The following is a 24,133-nucleotide window of genomic DNA, read 5'->3' as shown; positions in this document are numbered from 1 at the left end:
AAAAGTTAAAAGATTTTCAATTGTCCACTATACCATTTACTCTTATTTAATTTGTTCGCAAAAGGTAGGATAGATTTGGGACCTTGTTTCAGTTTTCAGTTCTAACGAAATAAAATCTATTCATGTAAAAACATTAAAGCACAAACCACTTCATAATACAAATGCTAAACCAAATACAAATGCTACATAATACAAACGCTACAACCAAAACAGTTTGATAATAAAGAAGAAATGGCCCAACAGACTGAAGTTTTTTAGAGACTCAGCATTTAAAATCAATTGGAAAAAAAGAGGGTTTATTCAAAAAAGGTATTGGGGGGCTTCCTAGGTGGCGCAGTGGTTAAGAAGCCGCCTGCCAATGCAGGGGATACAGGTTCCAGCCCTGCTCTGGGAAGATTCCACATGTCACAGAGCAACTATTGAAGCCCACGCACCTAGAGCCGGTGGTCCGCAACAAGAAAAGCCACTACATCGAGGAGCCCCCCCTCAGCAACTAGAGAAAGCCTGTGTGCAGCAAAAAAGACCCAACGCAGCCAAATAAATAAATAAATAAATTTATTTATTTAAAAAGGTATTGGGACATCTGGCTAGCCACTTTGGAGAAACAAATCAGTCTAGATCCCCCTACTTCACTCAAGTCAAAATAATTTCCAAGTGTATTAAAAATTTTAGGTTTAAAAGTAAAATCTTAAAATTAGTATAAAGATGAGTACATAAAAAAAAATTTGGATCGTGAATAGCTTTCTAAACATAACACAAAATCCATAAGCCTCCTTAAAAGAAAACATTGATGAAGCAGACTATAAGAATTAGCTAAAGGCAAGTAGGGGAAAATTTTACAACGTATATGACCGACAAACGGCTACTCTTACTCAATATTCAAAAACTCTTCCAAATAAATACGAAAAAGACTAGCAACTCAATTTTTTAAGAAGCCAGGCAAAGGTATGCATGATCAGGCAGTTCACCAAAAAGAAATGCAAATGACCAACAGGAAAAAGATCCTCGACTTCGCTCAAATTAAAAGCAAACCGAACAAAAGTAAAATATTATTTTCTTCATTCAACACATGAGCAGATTTTTCAATTAAGTGTGTGGCCATGTGCTTATCCCCCAGCCGTAAAATCGGAGCCACAGTCACCTGACCTCATCTCTACAGAGATTACTACGGAGAAGTGCAACTGCAAGCACTCTTTAAAATACTTGCAAACATAATCACTAAGTACAAGATAACGCAAACGAGGTTCCCCAAAACTCAAAATAGGAGTGGGTATGTTCTAAAAAGGTGTAAGTGAAAAACACACTTTGAACAGAAATCAGTGACAGAGGCTAACTGGCTAAGATGCTGCCGGTAGACTCCCTCCGTGCAGTCGACGGGCGAAGCGGACCACCCATTTCTCGCCACCATCCTGCCAAACTCCGAGCCCATCAGGAACCGGGCGGGGAGAACTCAGGGGTGCTGCACGCGCCAAACGCGAAAAAACCCCGGGCCGGGCGCGCTTCTGCGGCCCCCGCGGACCACTGCGGCGTCGGGGCCCCTTCTGAGCCTCCTTCGCGGGTAGAGAAGAACTGCACACCCACACGTCGGGGCGCTCTGGAGAGAAGCGTCCCCGCAGGCCCCGGCCCCGACCCCGGCCCAGACTCCGACCCCAGCCGCCCACCGCACTCACAGCCCCCGGCCCGCGGCGGGAGGGCCGAGCGGGCGCTGCGCGGCCCCACTCACTCGGCTTCCTGGCGCCGTCGCTCCCCGCCCGCAGCTGGTGGACCTCGACGCCGGCCCCGCCGCGCTGCAGCACCGCCAGGCGTTCGCCCGTGCAGCACATCTGGCGCATCGCCTCGGTCCTCCGGGACAGAGCGCCGCGGAGCCCGGCGGCGCTGGGGAAGAGCCAGAGCTCCGCGCCCCGCGGCTCCGCGGGCCGGGCCGCGGCGGGCCGGGCCGCTGGGACCCGCGCGGGCGCCAAGCGCGCGCCGCCCCGCGACCTCCTCCGTGGCGTCCGCTCCATCGCCTTTTTCGCGGGCTCCAAGGCCGCGCCTCCGCCCTCCGGACCTTCAGAGGACCCCGAGCTCCAACCCGCCGCAAGACAAGAGGAAAGAGAGAGACTGCGAAGGCCTGAGAGCGTCCACCGCCCCCTCGCGTCGCGGTGCGGAGCCGGAGCGAGCGCAACGCGCAGCGGCGTCGAGGAACCGGGGTCTCCCTACCCCGCCCCTGCCCCGACGTCGGGCTGCCTAAGTGCTGTTGGGGGGCGGGGCCGGCAGTTTCCGAGAGAATCGAAACTGACTTTTTTTTTTTTTAAGGGGGCGGAATCGAAAAGGAAAAGAAAAGGGAAACTCAATGATTCAAGACTGGCTTGGACGGTGGCCAGAGTAAACAGGGCGCTGGCCGGTGAAGAGGGGGGTGTGAGAAGGTGCCCCTGGGCGGGCAGTGGCCACCTGAACTGGACCAGGTGGCCTTCGAAGAAACAGTGCAATTCCACTAGGAGGAGCCCTGACACAGGCGGACTTGCAGAATTTCCAGAAACTATTGTGGCAAGGAAAGCTGAAGTTTGTTAAGCATTCTGTTCCAGGCTCTGCCACAGCATCGTGATGTGGTGCCTGCAACCACTGACCTGCTTCCTGTCAATACATTTTTGCCTTTCCTAGAGTTTCTTCCGAATGGAATAAAACTTGTGCAGTGTTTTGTGTCTGACTTTTTTTACTTAGCGTAAGAATTTTGAGATTCCTCCTGTAGCGTTTCATCAGTAGTTCCCTCTTTGTTATTGTTGAGTGGTATTCTATTTTATGGATATACCACAATTTTTTTATCCATTTACCAATAGGCAGGCATTTCAGTCCTTTCCAGCTTGCGGCTACAGTGAATGGATGTGCTGTGAATACTGTGAACAAGTCTTTGAGTGGATAAATGTTTTCATCTCTTTGGGGTAAATACCTAAAAATGGAATTGCTTTGTCATATGGTAAGTACACGAATATCATTTTAAGAAACTACCAAACTTTTTAAAAGGGCTATACTATTTTGCATTCCGTCCCGCAATTTACGGGAGTTCCAGTCCTTCTATTTCCTTGCCAACATTTGGTATTGTCAGTCTTTTTAATTTTAGCAATTGCAGTGGTCTACAGTACTGTCTTATTGCAGTTTTAATTTCCATTTCCCTAATGACTGTTTAGCATTTTTTAAGGTGCTTATTAGTGCTGATCTCTGCCTCTTCTTTGGTCAAGTGTCTGTTCACATCTTTTGCCCATTTATTAATTTGATTGCTTATTATCTAAGGGGTTTTTTATTTAGAGGTTCTTTTTTTATATTTATTTACTTATTTATTTAATTGTGCTGATGCCAGGTCTTAGTTGCTGCAGGTGGGATCTTTAATTTTGGCATTTGAACTCTTAGTTGTGGCATGCATGCATGATCTAGTTCCCTGACCAGGGATTGAACCCAGGCCCCTAGGATTGGGAGTGTGGAGTCTTAACCACTGCATCAGGAGGGAAGTCCTATAATAGAGTTCTTTATGTTACATATAAAGTCCTTTATTAGACATATGTTCTGAAATGTTTTCTACCAGTCTGTGGCTTGCCTTTTAATTTTATTAAAAATGTCATCTGCACTAACACAATATTGTAATGCAACTATACTTCAATAAAAAGAATACTGTGATAAAACTAAAACAAAAAAATAAATAAAATTACATGAGAAATGTCATTTGAAGAGCTCAAGCTTTAATTTGATGCAGTTTATTCATTTTTTTCTTTATCCATTTTTTTTCTCTTACATCGTTCATGCCTTTTTTTGTCTTAAGAAATCTTTGCTTAACCAGATAAAGATTTTCTTATATGTTATCTTCTAGAAGTTTTATAGCTTTAGGTCTTTGTTACATTTCAAATGAATTATTCTTTATGATGTGAGGGAAGGGAAGAGGTTCATTTTTTTTTCTTATGGATTTCCAACTGTTCCAGTTTACCTTTACTCTGAATTGCCTTGGCGTCTTTGTCAAAACTGTTGGCTATATGTGGTTAGATTTATTTCTGGACTTTTGTGTTTCATTGATCTGAAAGTCCATTTTTCACTCCAGTACCACACCGCCTTGATTACTGGAGATTCTAATTAAGTCTCAAAATAAGTTCAGTCAAGTGTTCCACCACTGTCCTTCTTCAGTGTTGTTTTGGTCCTTTGCATTTCCATATATATTTTAGGAACAGTTTTGGTCCTTTGCATTTCCATATATATTTTAGGAACAGTTTATCAATTTCTACAAAACAGACTGCAAGGATTTTGAAATTGCACTAAATTAGGTCAGTTTGGGAAGAATTTATATGCTGATAATATTGATTCTTCTGTCCGTGAGCATGTCTCCTTTAATTTAAAGCTTCTTTCATCTCTTTTAGCAATATTTTCAAGTTTTCATTGAACAGTCGAACATATTTTGTTAAATTTATCCTTAAGTATTTATTTTTTAATGATATTGTAAGTGGTACTTTAAAAAATTTCAGTGTGTGATAGTTGTGAGTATATATAAATGAAATTAATTTTTATACATTGACGGTGAATCCTGACACCTTTCTATATTTACTTAATAGTTCTAGTAGTTTTTTTGTATGGATACCTTTGGATATCCTACAGATAACTATGTAATCTATAAATAAGATAGCTTTACTATTTCCTTTCTAATCATTATGCCCCCCCTTGTTTTTAGTTTGCCCTATTCTGTGGACTAGTAAATGTTGAACAGAAGCGATGAGAGACATCTTGGCCTTGTTTCCAATTTTAGTAGGAAAGCATTTGGTCTTTCACCATTAAGTATGAAGTAATCAGGCTGAGGAAGTTCCTAGTTTGCCAAGAGTATTCATCCTGCATGAGTGGCTACTGAATTTTGTCAATTTTTTTCTACCTCTATTGAGGTAATTATATGATTTTTTTTGTCTATTATGGTGAAATATAATGGATTTTCAGATGCATTTCTGGACTATTTCCCAGTTGGTCATAAGGTATTATCCTTTTTATATTTTATTGAATGACATGTTAAAACTTTGTAGATTTTTGTATGTGTATTCATATGAGAGATACATATAGTTTTCTTTTCCTGTAATGTCTTTATCTGGTTTTGTTATTAGGGTAATGCTGGCAACAGACAATTAATTGGGAAGTGTTCCTTCTTTATTTTCTGAAAGAGTGTATAAAGAATTGGTACTATCTCTTCTTAAAATGCTTAGTACACGTCACCCATTTGCATACAAAAACTAATGTTGGAGTTGAAAGGCTTGAAAAACAACACAAAAGTTAGGTGCATAAGGATCCCTAAGATTTAGAGGTTAAATTCAAATAGAATTTAATAGAGGTTAAGTTCAAAATTTTCCCTTAAAATTCAAACACAATACATCTGGGCCTTCATTCTACTTATTTGTAGAAACCAGATATATCCAGAATAACTGAGGATTCACTGGGGGCTGTGTCTCTACTAACCACCTCCATTTCAGTGTCCTTGGTGAATTCTCTGTCTGTTCTGCCTATCTTCAGTTGCCTGCCCTCTTTCCACATCAGCACCCCAGTGTGGACTTCACCCCATCATTTCCTTTCCCAAAGTACCACTGACACAAAGCTTCTGTGTATGGTTTCGGATGACAATAGGCATTCATAGAATAGCTTACAGTTTAAATTTTAACATGAGATAGAAATGGCCAACAAAATTCATTTCCAACATACTTATATCTCTCCTTTAATTCATTCTATAGCCATGATGCTGAAACATATTTCATGTTCTTCATTTTTTTACAACTGTCATTAGACAGGAGTTCCTGGTTGGGCTTAGCCTTTAACCAAAATAAGGATAGCTGCATTCAGAATGCTACTTGGAACCCAACAATGAGCTTAAGTCATTATTCAGTAAATTAATAAATCCCTTAACATTTAGATTTTTCAAATAGACTGTTTGGCAAAAATCAAAACTCTGGAGACATTCCAGAATATGAAAATATATATTTACATGCCTCAAAAACATGTTGAATTAGTTTATAGTTTTATTTTTTTGCACTTCAGCATCTTTCATATTTGCAGACAGTGTTTATTAGATGTACATTTTTTAAAATATCTGTTAGCTTTTAATATTCAGTATATTTTTAAATGATAATTATTGTTCAGGAAAAATTTCAGTAAAAAGCAAGCATTCTTTTTTTATATATAAATTTATTTATTTATTTATTTATTGGTGTTTTGTTTTGTTTTTTTTTTTTTTTGGCTGTGTTGGGCCTTCGTTGCTGCACACGGGCTTTCTCTAGTTGCTGCAAGTGGGGGCTCCTCTTCATTGTGATGCGTGGGCTTCTCATTGTGGTGGCTTCTCTTGTTGTGGAGCATGGGCTCTAGGCACACGGGCTTCAGTAGCTGTTGCACATGGGCTCAATAGTTGTGGCTCATGGGCTCTACAGCACAGGCTCAATAGTTGTGGCCCACGGGCTTAGTTGCTCTGTGGCATGTGTTATCTTCCTGGGGCAGGGCTTGAACCCATGTCCCCTGCATTGGCAGGCAGATTCTTAACCACTGTGCCGCCTAGGAAGTCCCAAAAGCAAGCATTCTTATAGCAAGTTTAAAGATCAGGAAATATTGATTCATTAAAAATGTGATCCTTGACTCATCACATTATTATTTACCCCAGCATGTGTCAACTAATTCTAACTAAAATCCATCAAGCCTTTGCACTAATTAGACCTAAAGAAGAACAAAAGGATGGAAGGGTGAGAGAACCTGAGACCTGAGCCTCTCAAAACGTCACTATCGCACTGTGATAAATCCTTTGTTGCTGTTGATGACTACTTGAAGTGCTTCCTCCATTCTTTCCATTGAAGAATATTTAGGGAGGTCCAGAATATTATGACATGTCAGTGCTCTTGGGAAGTCTTGTTCAGTGAAAGTTTCAGGACAGCGAAAGAAGATTCCCATTTTCTGTATGCCTTTTACATGCAGCCTTTCATTTCCTGTAAGAAAAACTAAAAAGAAATAAGCTTTGGTTAAAATAGTTCACAGAAAGTAAAACTTAAAATGAAAAGGAAGAAATTAATCAATTCATTCCATAAATACTTATTGGGTCCCCTTGTGCATAGAGAACTACATGGGACTATGTGGAGTGAAAAAAAATCATGACACTTGGTCTTAGTTCTCGATGAGTTCATGACCTAGTTGGGGGGAAATTACATACGTGAAAAGATAACAGCAAGACACAAGGAAGTTTAGTTTAGCTCAACTAGGAAGTATGAGGTGAAGAGCTAATGAAGGCCCTGAGACTCAAAGCAGGGAGAGAGGCACCAGGCTGGGGTGACAGGGAAGCTTCAGAGGTCACATCTGGCTAGACAGTTCTCAAGAAGAGAAGCTGATGACCATTCTAGGCAGGGGGAAAAGCCCAAGAAAAAGCCAGAGGTAGGAAGATGTAAGTGAACTCACTGAATGTGCAGCCAACAGAACCACTGGACTGAAGCATATGTTTCCCATTAAGAGAGAAGATTGGAAAGGTAGTTTGGGCTTTTGGAGAAGTAGGTTAGGTTTATGGAAAAGTTGGCCTTAAACATCCTTAGTGGTAACAAAAATAGCAAGAAGAAAGATGTATATCTCAGAAAGAACTGAGAAGTGGGATAAAAAGGTAAGAGAATATGTCATTAAGTCTGTCCTTTGGAAACCCTAGGATTCCCAGCAAGAGAAGTTCTTATACCACACAGAGCTTAGTGGTCTTGAGCCTGGGCTTTGAATTAGCCTGCTGGGTTCAAATTCTCATTCTGACAATCACCAGCTATCTAAACATATGCAAGCTACTAAATACCTCAAGCCTCTTTTTCCTCATATCTGAAATGCGGAAAAATAAGAGCACCTGCTTCTTAAAGTTGCTATTAGGATAAAGGGAGGCAATAGATATAAAGCGAGATCAGTACAATGCCTGGCATAGAGTAAGCACACAACATAAATGCTGTTGGGCTGCCTAGGTGGCGCAGTGGCTGAGAATCCGCCTGCCAATGCAGGGGACACGGGTTCGATCCCTGCTCCAGGAAGATCCCACGTGCCACGGAGCAACTAAGCCCGTGTGCCACAACAATTGAGCCTGTGCTTTAAAGCCCGTGAGCCACAACTATTGAGCCCATGTGCCACAACTACTGAAGCCCACGCACCTAGAGCCCTGCTCTGCAACAAGAGAAGCCACAGTAATGAGGGGCCAGTGCACCACAACGAAGAGTAGCCCCTGCTCACCACAACTAGAGAAAGCCCATGCAGCATAAATTAATTAATTAATTTAAAAAAAACACTATAAATGCTGTTATCATCATCATCAGTGGTCACTGCTATTACTATTATTTCTAAAATAGTATTTGAGACAGTTGACCATTGTCCTAATTCCATAGGACTTTAGATAACTGCACGTAAATAAAGGTAGGAATATGAGATAAAGGCTCAATTAGGAGCCAACCAGAGTGAAGACAGAGGATATAAACTTAAATTGGAGGTGATATTAGAGTCAGTGCAGACAAGGTAGTAAAACTGCAATATCTTTATTACTATCATTTTTTTCAAGTGGGAAACAGGCTTATGTAAGAGAAAGCACACTGGTCTAGAAGGCCGGAAACCTGGGTTCTAACCCTTGCTTTGCCATTAATGTCTGGGACACACCATTAATGATGACTTCATCTCAATAAGATATTTTAAAAGATATGTAATTATAGATCCGTCTATTACTGCAATACTTACAGAGGAATTTTCTCTTTTCCTCCAAAGTTAATTTATGGAAAGCTTTCCAAAACATCAGTATAGTAGGATGTGATTCATAGTATCCTTGCTCATAACTTGAATTCTTGGGAAAAAAAAAAAAAAGGAGAAAAATGGTTTTTAGGGGGAATTTTTGTTTGGAAGAATTGGGGGCACTTTAGTCATCACCCACCTTTTCAAATTGTTTCCAGTCATAATCAGTAGTTCCAACTACTGCTGTCCTTAGTTCTTCAGGCTGGAAAAATTTAAGTATCTCCTTGTCAAGGACTTTAAAAAATCCTCTCTGAAATTCCTTATAAACTGCTATGGCAGAGGCATTGAAAATGTAGTCAACACACTTAGAAACATAGTCTTTCCTTGAGGGAAGAAAAAAAAAGCCAATAATATACTTTACCAGTGACTAAACTATCCTCTACTTTGCCCTTTTTACTATTTCAATTGAGAAATGAAAGTAAATTACATCTGCATAGCACACAACCCTATATGACATAGGGGTATGAAAACATCTGGTCAGCTACAAGAAGGAAACTTGGAGAATATGGCAAAAGGATGAAGGCTTTGTTTTGCTCCCATTTCCCCAGCTGCAGACAGGACAATATTTTACAAACACTAATCCGGATATGTCATTCTCCTGCTTAAAATTTTTCAAAGGCTTCTCACTGCCTTTAGGGTAAATTTCAAACCTCTTTAGAGGGATCAAAAAGGCCTCGATGATTTGACCCTTGCCCGCCTCAGCAGCCTCTTCCCACCTCCGCTGGAACTTCCAGCCACACTGACCTTCAGTTCACTGGCCTCACTGTCTCACTTACAGTTAGTCCACAGCAGACAGGGCTCTTTTTTCACCTGGCAACTTCCATCACTCATCAGAATTCAAAACGAACATGACTTTCTCAGGGTTGGTCCTCTGTTCCTCTCCCTCTCCCCTCTCACTATGTGAAAATTATTTCTGCAAAGGTTGTCTTCTCTACTGCGTGATGAATTTCCTGATGGTAGACGTGCTACTGGAGGTATTTCCACCAGATATCCACCAAAAACATGCCAGTCTCCTACCCTCTGAGCATCCTTTATGGACCATCCTATCTAAATCAGCCCTCCTCTGCCCTCCCCTGTAACCACTGGCATGCTAGTAAATGTTCTACAACCAGCTCTCTTAAAAGGAGAGGAAAAAAGAGGGAACCCTCATTTGCAGCACTTGCCAGTTTCTGTGGTGTAACTATTCCCACCATGGCTGATTTCAAGCTACTAATGCTTTTAATAATAAACCCCCAACATTTTTGAAAATTTAACAATCAGCTCTCACAAGCTCCAGCATACCACTACCTGTCATCCTCTAGTTTCTTAATTGGTTTTCATTTTCTTCAGAGTGCACATCCTTTGTCTGACATCCTAGTACATAATAATTTATTTGTGTACTGACTTTCTGCCCCACTGGAATATAAGCTCCAGATTTTGTTGTCTTTTTCACTGCTGTATCTCAAAAATAATTGTTAAATGAATAGTGAAAAGTGCTGCAAAGGAAATATTTAATCTTGACTCCTTTCTCCCCTGTTTTTCCCTGTGACCTTTTGTTTTTCGAGAAAGATAAAGAGCTAAAATGATCATCTGGGAAGACAAAATACATTTTTGAAGCATAGGGATATAAACATTTTATGTGTATTCAAAGCAGATATACTAGGTCTCAAAACTTACTTGTTGCTTTGGTCTACAAATATAGAGATCCCATTTGGAATTAAATCAGCATCATTTTGGTCCCAGTGTATCTGTAACCAACATATATTCAGGTGCCAAACATGAAAGAAAGTCTGAATAATCTACCATAATACCATTTTTGTTAGTACATTCTTCCCTATAAAATTTTAAATAACTAGGTATTAACTATTTATGTAGTTCAGTCTTCTAAATATATACATGAATAGAAACATATCCTAGTATATGCTGTATATTGCTTTAAGCATACATCATTCCATTTTTTACATTGTTCACATTGATTGAATAGTTGCTGTCTTTTCACTTTATTTGAGAGTATATAGACATAAGGTACAAATGAGGAGTAAGTAGGGGAAAAGTCCTACAGTACAGAAGTAAAATACCCTCCAAAAAACACATCCCATATTTAAGACACTATAATAAAAATATTTTTAAAAAACATTAAATCTAAACTATAATCTGGCTTTCATTAGTACTCACAGAAAAACGTAGGCCAAGCATTTCTGTAATGTCATTAGATTCATCATTTAGAACTTCCTGCAAATTCCTAATGAAAAATTTGTTTTAAAATATTATATTTATTATTCTTGTAAAATTTCAAAAGAAATAAACATTCAGTGGAAAAAACTGTGGACAATGTAGAAATGTATAAAATGCTGTGTGAATTTCTTCCCCTCAACCCACCCACCCCTCTTTCTGGAATTAACTCCTATTTACAGTTTGACTGGTGGAACCACTGCTAACACACAGACACTGCTGTGTCTTGGTGGTAATTATAAAAAGGAGCCCCTTCCTCTAGACCAGGGATTCTCAGCCAGGGGAGATTTTGTGCCCTAGGGGACATCTGGCAAAATCTGGAGACATCCTTTGTTGTTACGATTAAAGGGAGTTTTGCTACTGCCATCTAGTAGGTAGCAACCCCATATGCTGCTAAACATCCCTACACTGTCCAGGTCAGCCTTCCACAACAAAGAATTATCCAAAATGTCAGTATCGCAAAGCTTGAAAAACCCTGTTCTACACTGTCAGAGCATATGGTGTAAGTCTAGCTAGTTTAGTCTTCAACTAACTGTACATGAGAAGAGAATAATCTGCCATCTGTGGCCAACTTTACATTTTATGAAAAACTTAACAGTTGTCAGTCTGTAAGCAGAAAAATGATATCTCATTTTCATTTGTATTTTCTTGATTACTAGTAAGGTTGAGTGTATTTTCATTTTATTATTACATATACATACACACATGCAGTCATATCTATATATCTATATTTATGCACCAGAGGTATTAATCCTTTGTCTATCATATGTGTTGCCACTATTTCCCTCACAGGATATAGTTTGCCTTTTAACTCAGAATAAATATTTTTCAATACTTAGAAAATAAAATTGATGACATGCTGATTTACTAAAATAAATAAAATAGGACTAAATAGGATTTATTTAAAATAAATATAGCATGTATGATTCTCATTAAGAATATCATGTACTACCCAAAGCAACTGTTTCCGTCTGGATAAATTCAAGAGAATAGGCCACAGCTCTGTTTATTGTGCTGGTTCATAATTAGAGGAGCATTTGGCTTTTCTCCATTTCTAAATGTTTACTTAATTATAAATCATGCTAAAATTCAAATTCATCTAAAGAGCACACATATTTATTGAAACTGAAGAGCTTGTCTGTGTGTATCTATGTTTGTGTATAACATTAATTATATCTAAACAACTGAGACTGACTCGATATATAGTCCTAGAAAAGCAATTATATTTACTTACTTCCCCAAAAGAGGACTGAGTTCTTTTAAATCTTCCAATGATGGCTTTTGGTCCAGAAGTTTCTTAAACAGAGCCAGTGGGAAAGGTAGGTTGACAATATTAAAATTGTATAGGGAGAGTCCACACAGCATCCCAAAGAGGAAATATCTCTTCTTCTCAATTACAGGCTGGAAAAGGAGAAGGAAAAAAAATCCTTGATGTATTATAAATAATCAACAATCCAAAGGGATAATTAGATTAGTAAAAAAAAAAAAAAAAAAGGTTTAGTTCCCTTTTCTAAAAGTCAGAAATTAGAAAACAAAATGGGCTTCAGGAAAATCAAAATTTGAGGTTCTTACACTGGCTGTAATACAATGTAAATTTCTTCCATAAGTTAAAATACAAATTTTAACAGTTCAGAATATTGAATAAATGAATTTGCATTTTGTTACTAATAGCATATCTGGAATACGAAAAAAATGCTCAGATAGCCTTATATACCAAGCTTTTCGCTATTTAATTTTACAGTCTTTGTCTTCAAATTAATGTAGAAAAATGACACCGGGAAAGAAGGCTACATTTTATGTACACCTGCAGTGGGCACCAGGCATGTCAGGTGTGTGTCAGAGGAGTGCAGTTCCCTATGGTGATGAGGCTCTCAACCTAGGTGTGCTTACAGGGACAAGCATATGGGTCAGGAAGGTGACTGATGCTGTTGACTGTGACGGTCTGTGGAAGGAGGAAGGAAAGAGTCCTGATGAAATCTCGTAAATTTGTATAGTGCCCTAAAGTTTTCATGGCGCTTCACACTTTGACATACCTTATCTTATTTTAATCTGACAACAGCTCTAAAACAGACAGAACAGAAATTATGACAGCCATTTTATAGGTGAGGAAACTGAAAACTCAGAGAGGCTAAATTGCACACCCACCACCACTCAACACTAGAACTCTGGGCTTCTAATCCCACATGAGTGTTTCCTTCCCTATCCTACAAAGTTTCCCAACAACTATTACAACACTTAAAATCAGCAGTCCATAATTTCAAAAAATTGCTAAAGTTCCTTGTGTTTTAGTCTTATCCCTCCATCTACATATACAAAGAGTTGGAAGAGGAAAGAGAGTGTGTTAAACACTAATTTGAATCTTTTGCAATATTTAATACAATGTGGGAACCTCAAGAAATAGCCAGTAAAAGTTTGTTGATTGATAAAAATCCTACCACTGCCACACCTTGGCCACTCTTATCTTTTAGAGGTTCATTCATTCTCAAAAAAGATACAAAACACCTTTCAGTAATTTTTCACTCCCATTCATCTTCTCCTGTCCCCTGTCCTTTCTGGGTTCCAAACTCCACCATGTCATTTGGAAAAACATTTTGGAAGTTTATGGGAGAGAAGATCAGTAAATTGAAGCTTGGGACTTCCCTGGTGGTGCAGTGGTTAAGAATCTGCCTTCCAATGTGGGGGACACGGGTTTGATCCTTGGTCTAGAAAGATCCCACATGCTGCACAGCAACTAAGCCCATGCACCACAACTGCTGAGTGTGTGCTCTAGGGCCAGTGTGCCACAACTACTGAGCCCACATGCTGCAACTAATGAAGCCCACATGCCTCGAGCCTGTGCTCTGCAACAAGAGAAGCCACTGCACTGAAAAGCCCTCGCACTGCACTGAAGAGTAGCCCCCACTCACCACAACTAGAGAGAGCATGTGCGCAGCAACGAAGACCCAATGCAGCCAAAACATAAATAATTTTTTAAAATAAAATAAATTGAAGCTCAACATGTGATTCTTTTTTGAATTATTTGCTCTGTGTTACTAATAGAGATTGAAGTTTTTTTGTTACTTTAAGAAAATGTTGAGCAGTAGCAAGAAGAACTATCATCCTGCAGCCTGTGGGAAGAAAACCACAGCCACAGAAAGACAGACAAAATGAAAAGGCAGAGGACTTTGTACCAGATGAAGGGACATGGTAAAACTCCAGAAAAACAACTAAATGAAGCGGATATAGGCTACCTTCCAGAAAAAGAATTCAGAATAATGATAGTGAAAATGATCCAGGAGCTTGATAGAGAATGGAGAAGATGCAAGAAATGCTTAACAAAGACCTAGAAGAATTAAAGAACAAACAGAGATGAACAATACAATAACTGAAGTGAAAAATACACTAGAAGGAATCAACAGAAGAATTACTGAGGCAGAAGAATGGATAAGTGACCTGGAAGACAGAATGGTGGAAATCACTGCCACAGAATAGAATAAAGAAAAAAAGAATGAAAAGACGAAGACAGCCTAAGAGACATCTGGGACAACATTAAATGCACCAACATTCACATTATAGGGGTCCCAGAAGGAGAAGAGAAAAAGGACCTGAGAAAATATTTGAAGAGATTATAGTTGAAAACTTCCCTAACAAGGGAAAGGAAATAGCTACCCAAGTCCAGGAAGCACAGAGAGTCCCAAGTGGGAGAAACCCAAGGAGAACCAGCCAAGACACATAGTAATTAAACTGACAAAAATTAAAGACAAAGAAGAATTATTAAAACCAACAAGGGAAAAATGACATATAACATACAAGGGAACTCCCATAAGGTTAACAGCAGATTTCTCAGCAGAAACTCTGCAAGCAAGAAAGGAGTATCATGATATAGTTAAGGTGATGAAAGGGAAGAACTTACAACCAAGAATAGTCTACCTAGCAAGGATCTTATTCAGATTTGACAGAGAAATCAAAAGCTTTATAGACAAGCAAAAGCTAAGAGAATTCAGCACCACCAAACCAGCCATACGACAAATGCTAAAGGAACTTCTCTAAGTGGGAAACACAAGAGAAGAAAAGAACCTACAAAAACAAACCCCAAACAATTATGAAAATGGTACTAGGAACATACATGTCGATAATTACCTTGAACGTAAATGGATTAAATGCTCCAATCAAAAGACACAGACTGGCTGAATGGATAAAAAAAACAAGACTCATATATATGCTGTCTATAAGACACCCACTTCAGAGCTAGGGATGCTTACAGACTGAAAGTGAGGGGATGGAAAAAGATAGTCCGTGCAATTGGAAATCAAAAGAAAGCTGGAGTAGCGATACTCATATCAGATAAAATAGACTTTAAAATAAAGAATGTTGTAAGAGACAAGAAAGGACACTACATAATGATCAAGGGATCAATCCGAGAAGAAGAGATAACAATTATAAATATATATGCATCCAACATAGGAGCACCTCAATACATAAGGCAAATGCTAACAACTATAAAAGAGGAAACTGACAGTAACACAATAATAGTGGGGGACTTTAACACCCCATTTATACAAATGGACAGATCATCCAGACAGAAATTAATAAGGAAACACAAGCTTTAAGTGACACAATAGAGCAAATAGATTTAATTGATATTTATAGGACATTCCATCTGAAAACGGCAGATTACACTTTCTCCTCAAATGCACATGGAACATCTCCTCAAATGCACATGGAACATTCTCCAGGATAGATAACATCTTGGGTCACAAATCAAGCCTTGGTAAATTTAAGAAAATTGAAATCATATCAAGCATATTTTCCAACCACAACACTATGAGATTAGAAATCAATTACAGGGAAAAAAAACTGTAAAAAACACAAACATATGGAGGTTAAATAATATGCTACTAAATAACCAAGAGATCACTGAAGAAATCAAAGAGGAAATCAAAAAATACCTAGAGACAAATGACAATGAAAACACAATGATCCAAAACCTATGGGATGCAGCAAAAGCAGTTTTAAGAGGAAAGTTTATAGCAATACAATCCTACCTCAAGAAACAAGAAAAATCCCAAATAAACAATGTAACTTTACACCTAAAGAAACTAGAGAAAGAGGAACAAACAAAACCCAAAGTTAATAGAAGGAGAGAAATCATAAAGATCAGAGGAGAAATGAATGCAATAGAAACAAAACAATAGCAAAGATCAATAAAAGTAAAAGCTAGTTCTTTGAGAAGATAAACAAAATTGATAAACCTTTAGCCAGACTCATCAAGAAAAAGAGGGAGAGGACTCAAATCATAAAACTGGAAATGAAACAAGTTACAACAGACACCACAGAAATAAAAAGCACCATAAGAGACTACTACAAGCAACTATATGCCAATAAAATGGACAACCTGGAAGAAAAGGACAAATTCTTAGAAAGGTATAACCTTCCAAGACTGAATCAGAAAGAAATAGAAAATATGAACAGACCATCACAAGTAATGAAATTGAAACTGTAATAAAAAATTTTCCAACAAACAAAACTCCAGGACCAGATGGCTTTAGAGGTTAATTCTATCAAACATTTAAAGAAGTGCTAACACATATCCTTCTCAAACTCTTCCAAAAAATTGCAGAGGGAGGAACACCCAAAGTCATTCCATGAGGCTACCATCACCCTGATACCAAAACCAGACAAAGATATTACAAAAAAATTACAGACCAATATCACTGATGAATATAGATGCAAAAATCCTCAACAAAATACTAGCAAACAGAATCCAGCAACACATTAAAAGGATCATACACCATGATCAAGTGGGATTTATCCCAGGGATGCAAGGATTCTTCAGTATATGCAAATCAACCAATGTGATAACTATATTCACAAACTGAAGAAAAAAACCCATATGATCATCTCAATCGATGCAGAAAAAGCTTTTGACAAAATTCAACATCCACTTATGATAAAAAAAAAAAAACTCTCCAGAAAGTGGGCACAGAGGGAACCTACCTCAACATAATAAAGGCCATATATGACAAACCCAGAGCAAACATCATTTTCAATGGTGAAAAACTGAAAGCATTCCCTCTAAGATCAGGAACAAGACAAGGATGTTCATTCTTGCCACTACTATTCAACATAGTTTTGGAATTCCTTGCCACAGCAAACAGAGAAGAAAAAGAAATAAAAGGAATCCAAATTGGAAAAGAAGAAGTAAAACTGTCACTATTTGCAGATGACATGATACTATACATAGAAAGTCCTAAAGATGCCACCAGAAAACTACTTGAGCTAATCAATCAATGAATTTGGTAGAGTTATAGGATACAAAATTAACACTCACAAATCTCTTGCATTCCTATAAACTAACAACGAAAGATCAGAAAGAGAAATTAAGGAAACAATCCCATTCATCATTGCAACAACAATAACAACAACAAAATACCTAGGAATAAACCTACCTAAGGAGGTAAAAGACCTGTACTCAGAAAACTATAAGACGCTGATGAAAGAAATCAAAGATGACAAAACAGATGGTGAGATATACCATGTTCTTGGATTAGAAGAATCAACATCGTGAAAATGACTATACTACCCAAAGCAATCTATAGATTCAGTGCAATCCCTATCAAATTACCAATGACAATTTTTACAGAACTAGAACCAAAAATCCTAAAATTTGTATGGAGATATAAAAGACCCTGAATAGCCAAAGCCATCTTCAGAGAAAAAAACGGAGCTGGAGGAATCAAACGCCCTCACTTCAGACTATACTACAAAGGTACAGTAATCAAGACAATATGGTACTGGCACAAAAACAGAAATATAGATCAATGGAACAGGAAAGAAAGCCCAGAGATAAACTATGGTCAGCTAATCTACGACAAAGGAAGCAAGGATATACAATGGAGATAAGACAGCCTCTTCAATAAATGGTGCTGTGAAAACTGGACAGCTACATGTAAAAGAATGAAATTAGAACACACCCTAACACTATATACAAAAAGAAACTCAATATTGATTAAAGACCTAACTGTAAGGCCAGACACAATAAAACTCCTAGAGGAAAACATAGGAAGAATACTCTTTGACATAAATCACAGCAAGACCTTTTTTTGACCCACCTCCTAGAGTAATGGAAATAAAACCAAAAATAAACAAGTGGGACCTAATGAAACTTAAAAGCTTTTGCACAGCAAAGGAAACTATAAACAAGACAAAAAAAAACCCCTCAGAATGGGAGAAAATATTTGCAAACGAATCAACAAAGGATTAATCTCCAAAATATACAAGCAACATATGCAGCTCAATAATAAAAAAACAAACAACCCAATCAAAAAATGGGCAGAAGACCTAAATAGGCATTTCTCCAAAGAAGACATACAGATGGCCAAGAGGCACATAAAAAGCTGCTCAGCATCACTAATTATTAGAGAAATGCAAATCAAAACTACAATTAGGTATCACCTCACACCAGTTACAGTGGACATCATCAGAAAATCTACAAACAATAAATGCTGGAGAGGGTGTGGAGAAAAGGGAACGCTCTTGCACTGCTGGTGGGAATGTAAATTGATACAGCCACTATGGAGAACAGTATGGAGGTTCCTTAAAAAACTAAAAATGGAATTACCATATGACCCAGAGATCCCACTACTGGGCATATACCCAGAGAACACCATAATTCAAAAAGACACATGCACCCCAATGTTCATTGCAGCACTATTTACAATAGCCAGGTCATGGAAGCAACCTAAATGTCCATCAACAGATGAATGGATAAAGAAGAAGTGGTGTATATATATATATACACAATGGAATATTACTCAGCCATAAAAAGGAATGAAATTGGGTCATTTGTAGAGACATGGATGGACCTAGAGACTGTCATACAGAGTGAAGTAACTCAGAAAGAGAAAAACAAATATTGTATATTAATGCATATATGTGGAATCTAGAAAAATGGTGCAGATCAACCAGTTTGCAAGGCAGAAATAGAGACACAGATGTACAGAACAAACATATGGACACCAGGGCGGGGAGTGGGGGCTGGGGGTTAGGGTGGGATGAATTGGGAGATTGGGATTGCCATATACATTAGTAATAAAAAAAATCAAACTGTACACTGTAAATATATGCAGTTTATTGTGTCAATTATATCTCAATAAAATTCTTAAAAAAAACAGATTGAGGGAAAAATAAAGAATAAAGTAAATAAATAAATAAATAAATATTTATGGACAAGAACAAAGCCCTTTTGATCACTAGCACAAATCATACCACACTAGACATATTGTTCTGGAACTTTACCACAGCGAAAAAAAATGTTTACATATTGAGGTTCTTTGTAAAATATAATCATTGCAGAAATGAATCACCTTATTAGAATTAGCAATTATCTCTAGGATTCTGTTAATAATTTCTCTCCTAATTTGAAACTCTCAACTACTGCCTCTGAAAATTTAGGAAACCACCCAAATATCCATCAACAGGAGGCTGGATCACAAAGTGTAGTTCATCTAAACAATGGAATACTACTCAGCAATAAAAGGGAATAAACTACAATACATACAACGACATGCATAAGTCTCAATATCATTATGTGAATGAAAGAGGACAGACAAGAAGACTACTTATGATTCCATTTATGTAAAATTCCATTTATGTAAAACTACTCTATAGAGAAATCTGATCAGTGGTTGCCTGGGCATGGGGCAAGGAGCAGAAGCAGGGAGGAGTAGAATCAGAAAGGGATCTGAGGGTCTCTGGGGGATGATGGATATGTTCATTGTCTTGAGTTCCACGGCTATAGATGTAAATCAAAATTTATCAAACTGGACACTTTGTGTGCCGTTTATCATATCTCAAGTATACTTTATTCAAGCTGTTTAAAAATTTAGTGTTCAGGGACTTCCCTGGTGGTGCAGTGGTTAAGAATCCGCCTGCCAATGCAGGTGACATGGGCCTGTGCCCTGGGCCCGGAAGATCCCACATGCCACGGAGCAACTAAGCCTGTGCACCACAACTACTGAGCCTGTGCTCTAGAGCCAGCAAGCCACAACTACTGAGCCTGCATGCCACAACTACTGAAGCCTGTGCACCTAAAGTTCATCCTCCACAACAAGAGAAGCCACCTCAATGAGAAGCCCACACACCACAACGAAAAGGAGCCCCTACTTGCCATGACTAGAGAAAGCCCATGTGTAGCAACAAAGACCCAACACAACCAAAAATAAATAAATAAACAAATAAATGAATTCATTAAAAAAATTTAATATTCATATGAATCACCTGGGGATCTTATAAAAAATACATGTTCTGGTCTGGGCCTGAGGTTCTGCTTTTCTAACAACTCCTGGTAACGCTAAAGCTTCTGCTCTGTGGACCACATTTTGAGTAGCATGCTTTATGTGACCTAATTTTACATTAGTATGTATCGTGTTCATGTTACAGTATATGGCATACTTTTTCTGTTCTGAAAAACCGTAAGAAAACAAATAAAAGACTTACATTGACAGGAAACCACATGCAGGAACCCTCTTCAGGGTATATGAACATCCCATATTCTTTCTTGGTCATATCTTCAACTATACAGTGGAAGAACTCAGACTTCACCCCTTCCCCCACAGAACGAATTTCTTTAATAAACTCAACCTGAGGAAAGAGAACACACTCCCAGGTCCACATTTAAAATATAATGCCTTGACCTTTATGGAAAACTTTCAAACCTCCTGCCATCACCTGGATTCCTAAAATCCATTCTTCTCACCTAACTGTTCTCTGTTCTCCCTCAATCTGCTTCTGAGCAGCAGATGCCATGAACCTAGTTACTGTCAGATTACTGTATAGTGAGTGCATGGGTCCCTTCTACTGCCACATGAACCAAGTCAAGCAGAATTCTAGCAAGATTCAGCATTCACCAATGCATCTTGAACCAAATTCTGATGTGCTTCAAACCCCTGGGCCACTAAATTCTTTGATCCTTCTATCTTGTTTATCTTTCTCTCATCATTCAGTCTTTACAACTTGGGCTCCAGTCAAAAATTATTTGGTTTCTTCTGCCTCTCCCCTCATTAAGACTTCAGATAAACAGCCTCCCCGTCAGCCTGGGCATGGCACCTGTAGGAATCTTCAGAGCTGAATGCCCAGAGCCCTCATGTAGGCATCAATAAGAACTGGTCCCTCTTTTCTAAAGTCTACCTCTGGGCTTTGTAGTTGAGTACTACCCTGGGTTTCCTCCTACGTTTCTAACTACTCCTTCTATACTTCCTTTCCTGTTTCTTTTTCTCTTTTTAATATAAGTATCACCGAGCTTCACTGAGTTCTCTTTCTCTTCTCTTTGCCTAGAAGATCTGATTTACTGGCACTTTGATCAACCATCAACCTGTCCATCATCATAAGGGCTTGCCTCACATTCCATTTGGATATCCCAATAATAAATTAAGCTTGTTTCCGATTTTCTTATTTCTGCTCATTTATACTAGCAAGTCTGCCTTCGCCACGGTCAGCACCTGCTAAAAGGGCCGTGAGGACCCTGCCTTGTTTAGAGTCTATATTTTGATTGGATTTGTCTTGAAGTTTGCCTTCTTACTGCTTTGTCATCTCTTGTAGGCAGAATCATTTTCCATTGATTTTCTCATAATCGAGATTTAAAGGAAAATAGGTACAGAGGGAGACAACAACTAGAAATTCTGGCTTTTAAAATAGTTCTATGTTTTCTATTAGAGCCCATGCTGGGAACATACCTCTCCTCTCTGAGGCCCACCCTTCAGGTTTTGACTTCTTCTCTGAGAACTTAACTCTTCCCCTCATGGCTGATATCAGGAAAATTTACTCCCTTCTGGATAGATGCCAGCCCTTACCTACAAAGTTAGCCACCATTCTGTGGGCAAATGATCGCCAGTACTACACAGTGAAAACCCTACAGGTGCCCACAAAGGGTGAAGTGAAGGATGGCTAGAATTGGGACCAATAAAGTGGAAAGTCTATGACTAAAACTAGAGCCAAAATGTAGGGAAAGTATCTGTTCCACCAGCTGCTTGCTGATTGCATTCACAGCCCCAATTCTTCACCCTTCCTTGACCCAGGTCTTTTGCATGCGACTTTGCAGTTCTTCTCACTAAAGAGGCTGAGGATATTTTGCCAGCCCTTGACTTGAGTTCAGCCATGTGACTTGCTTTGACTAAAGCAATGTTTGTTGTGTGACTAAGCTTGCTATCTTGTACCTCTGACACTGCTATGAGAACATATTTGTGGGTCCCAGGAAGAAGATGGAAAACATAGGAACCAGGGCCCAGGGTCAAACTGCCCCAATCAGGCCTAGCCTAGATCAGCCAATCCCTAGTCAACTCCCAAACATGTAAACAAGTATAGGCAAAATCTGCAAAGCCACCCAGATGAGTTCAACTTAGATCAGCAGACCTTGAGCTGCGTTGAGATCTGTAAAATTATTACTTTAAGTCACTATGCTTTGGGATGGTTCATTAAGCAGCATTTCTGTAGCCATAGGTAACTAATAGTTAACTCATAACCCCAATGTTCCACAGCTCTTCTCTGAAGGGTAACCAAGGAATCCTGGAAACCATTAGGCTGATAACTATAGTTGTAAATACAGGCTCTTCCTGTGCTACATTATATAAATGTTTCCCTCCCACATTAGTAAAAATATCCAATGAGGCTTTTTACTGTACCACTAATATTTTCCGGAGGTCAGTGACTTCAGCTTGGCTTAACTGACGCAGAGCATCTTCAACAAGGTGACTTCGTCTGACTCTAAGTACAAATGGAGGGGATTCAGCCCTTCCTGGAAGAATCATGTGCCCCAAATCCAAATTTCTCCCTACTGATTCCTAGAAAAAGAAGTATTTTAGAAATCCTCATAGGAATACTAGGAATTGTTTAATATTTCAAATAAACATATTTTGTATAGCATACATTTATGCCTACCATTGCTATATATACTCATATTGTAATTATTTAAGGAAAAGAGCATCATATCTATGTTACAGAAGATAAAGAGACCACAGGATCTGTGGCATTTAGGAACTGTATACAGGGGATTAGTCACCATGGATGTACAGCTAAATAGTTAAAAGTATTTCAGATCACTTATCATAATAAACATAATCCTTACAGGCAATAGTGGTATTAAACACACTGAGACACTCATCCAGACCTGACACAGCCATAAATAAATGAATAAATAAATAGAGTATGAAGATTCAGGCCTTATATAATAGTAAGAAACAATTAAAATTAAACTGAAATGTCATGATTAATCCATCAAATTTGGAAAAGATCATAACGCTTGGTAACTGCATTGGGTTCCCTTTTCTCCACATCCTCACCAACATTTGTTATTTGTGTTCTTTTTTGATGATAGCTATTCTGACAGGTGTGAGGTGACATCTCATTGTGGTTTTGATTTGCATTTCCCTGATGATTAGCCATGTTGAGCATCTTTTCACGTGCCTGTTGGCCATCTGCATTTCCTCTTTGGAAAAATGTCTATTCAGCTCTTCTGCCCATTTTTTAATTGCATTGTTTGTTTTTTTGATATTAAGTTGTATGCACTGTTTATTTTTATTTTTTATTTTTTTATAAATTTATTTATTTATTTATTTATTTATTATTTATTTATTTTATTGGCTGTGTTGGGTCTTTTTGCTGTGTGCGGGCTTTCTTTTTTTTTAGTTGCGGTGAGTGGGGGCTACTCTTCGTTGTGATGCGCGGGCTCCCCATTGCTGTGGCTTCTCTTGTTGTGGAGCACAGGCTCGAGGCACGTGGGGTTCAGTAGTTGCAGCACATGGGCTCAATAGTTGTGGCTCACAGGCTCTAAAGCACAGGCTCAGTAGTTGTGGTGCAAGGGCTTAGTTGCTCCGTGGCATGTGGGATCCTCCTGGAGCAGGGATCAAACCTGTGTCCCCTGCATTGGCAGGTGGATTCTTAACCACTGTGCCACCTAGGAAGCCCCGTATGAGCTATTTATATATGTTGGATATTAATCCTTAATCAGTCATATAATTTGTAAATATTTTCTCCCGTTCAATAGGCTGTCATTTCATTTTGTCAATGGTTTCCTTTCCTGTGCAAAAGCTCTTAAGTTTAATTAGGTCCATTTGTTCATTTTTGCTTCTGTTTCTCTTACTCTAGGAGACAGATCCAAAAAAACTATTGCTGCAATTTATGTCAAACA

The 24,133-nt window shown here is 38.7% G+C and overlaps 2 protein-coding genes across 3 annotated transcripts in view; both read right to left on the bottom strand.

The window, feature by feature from the left end:
- The window catches only part of HERC5 (HECT and RLD domain containing E3 ubiquitin protein ligase 5), a 38,206-nt gene extending 35,998 nt beyond the window's left edge, over nucleotides 1-2,208 (bottom strand). For both annotated transcript variants that reach the window (XM_057728391.1, XM_057728392.1), the window contains exon 1: nucleotides 1,724-2,208. In XM_057728391.1, coding sequence (XP_057584374.1) covers nucleotides 1,724-2,003 — 280 coding nt within the window. In that variant the 5' untranslated portion in view covers nucleotides 2,004-2,208. The remainder of the gene's footprint in view (nucleotides 1-1,723) is intronic.
- A 3,993-nt stretch (nucleotides 2,209-6,201) lies between these two features.
- Nucleotides 6,202-24,133, bottom strand: part of HERC6 (HECT and RLD domain containing E3 ubiquitin protein ligase family member 6) — a 51,335-nt gene continuing 33,403 nt past the window's right edge. Inside the window, exons 16-23 of the mRNA XM_057728393.1 lie at nucleotides 22,629-22,787; nucleotides 20,449-20,592; nucleotides 12,206-12,372; nucleotides 10,915-10,981; nucleotides 10,417-10,487; nucleotides 8,900-9,083; nucleotides 8,710-8,812; nucleotides 6,202-6,968 (exon numbers count right to left, since the gene is read on the bottom strand). Of these exons, the coding sequence (XP_057584376.1) occupies nucleotides 6,754-6,968; nucleotides 8,710-8,812; nucleotides 8,900-9,083; nucleotides 10,417-10,487; nucleotides 10,915-10,981; nucleotides 12,206-12,372; nucleotides 20,449-20,592; nucleotides 22,629-22,787 (1,110 nt within the window). The 3' untranslated portion in view covers nucleotides 6,202-6,753. The remainder of the gene's footprint in view (nucleotides 6,969-8,709; nucleotides 8,813-8,899; nucleotides 9,084-10,416; nucleotides 10,488-10,914; nucleotides 10,982-12,205; nucleotides 12,373-20,448; nucleotides 20,593-22,628; nucleotides 22,788-24,133) is intronic.

This window comes from Hippopotamus amphibius, chromosome 3 (assembly GCF_030028045.1).
Source record: "Hippopotamus amphibius kiboko isolate mHipAmp2 chromosome 3, mHipAmp2.hap2, whole genome shotgun sequence".
In the NCBI taxonomy this organism is placed as follows: Eukaryota; Metazoa; Chordata; class Mammalia; order Artiodactyla; family Hippopotamidae; genus Hippopotamus; species Hippopotamus amphibius.
This window is presented reverse-complemented; position numbering and strand designations above follow the sequence as displayed.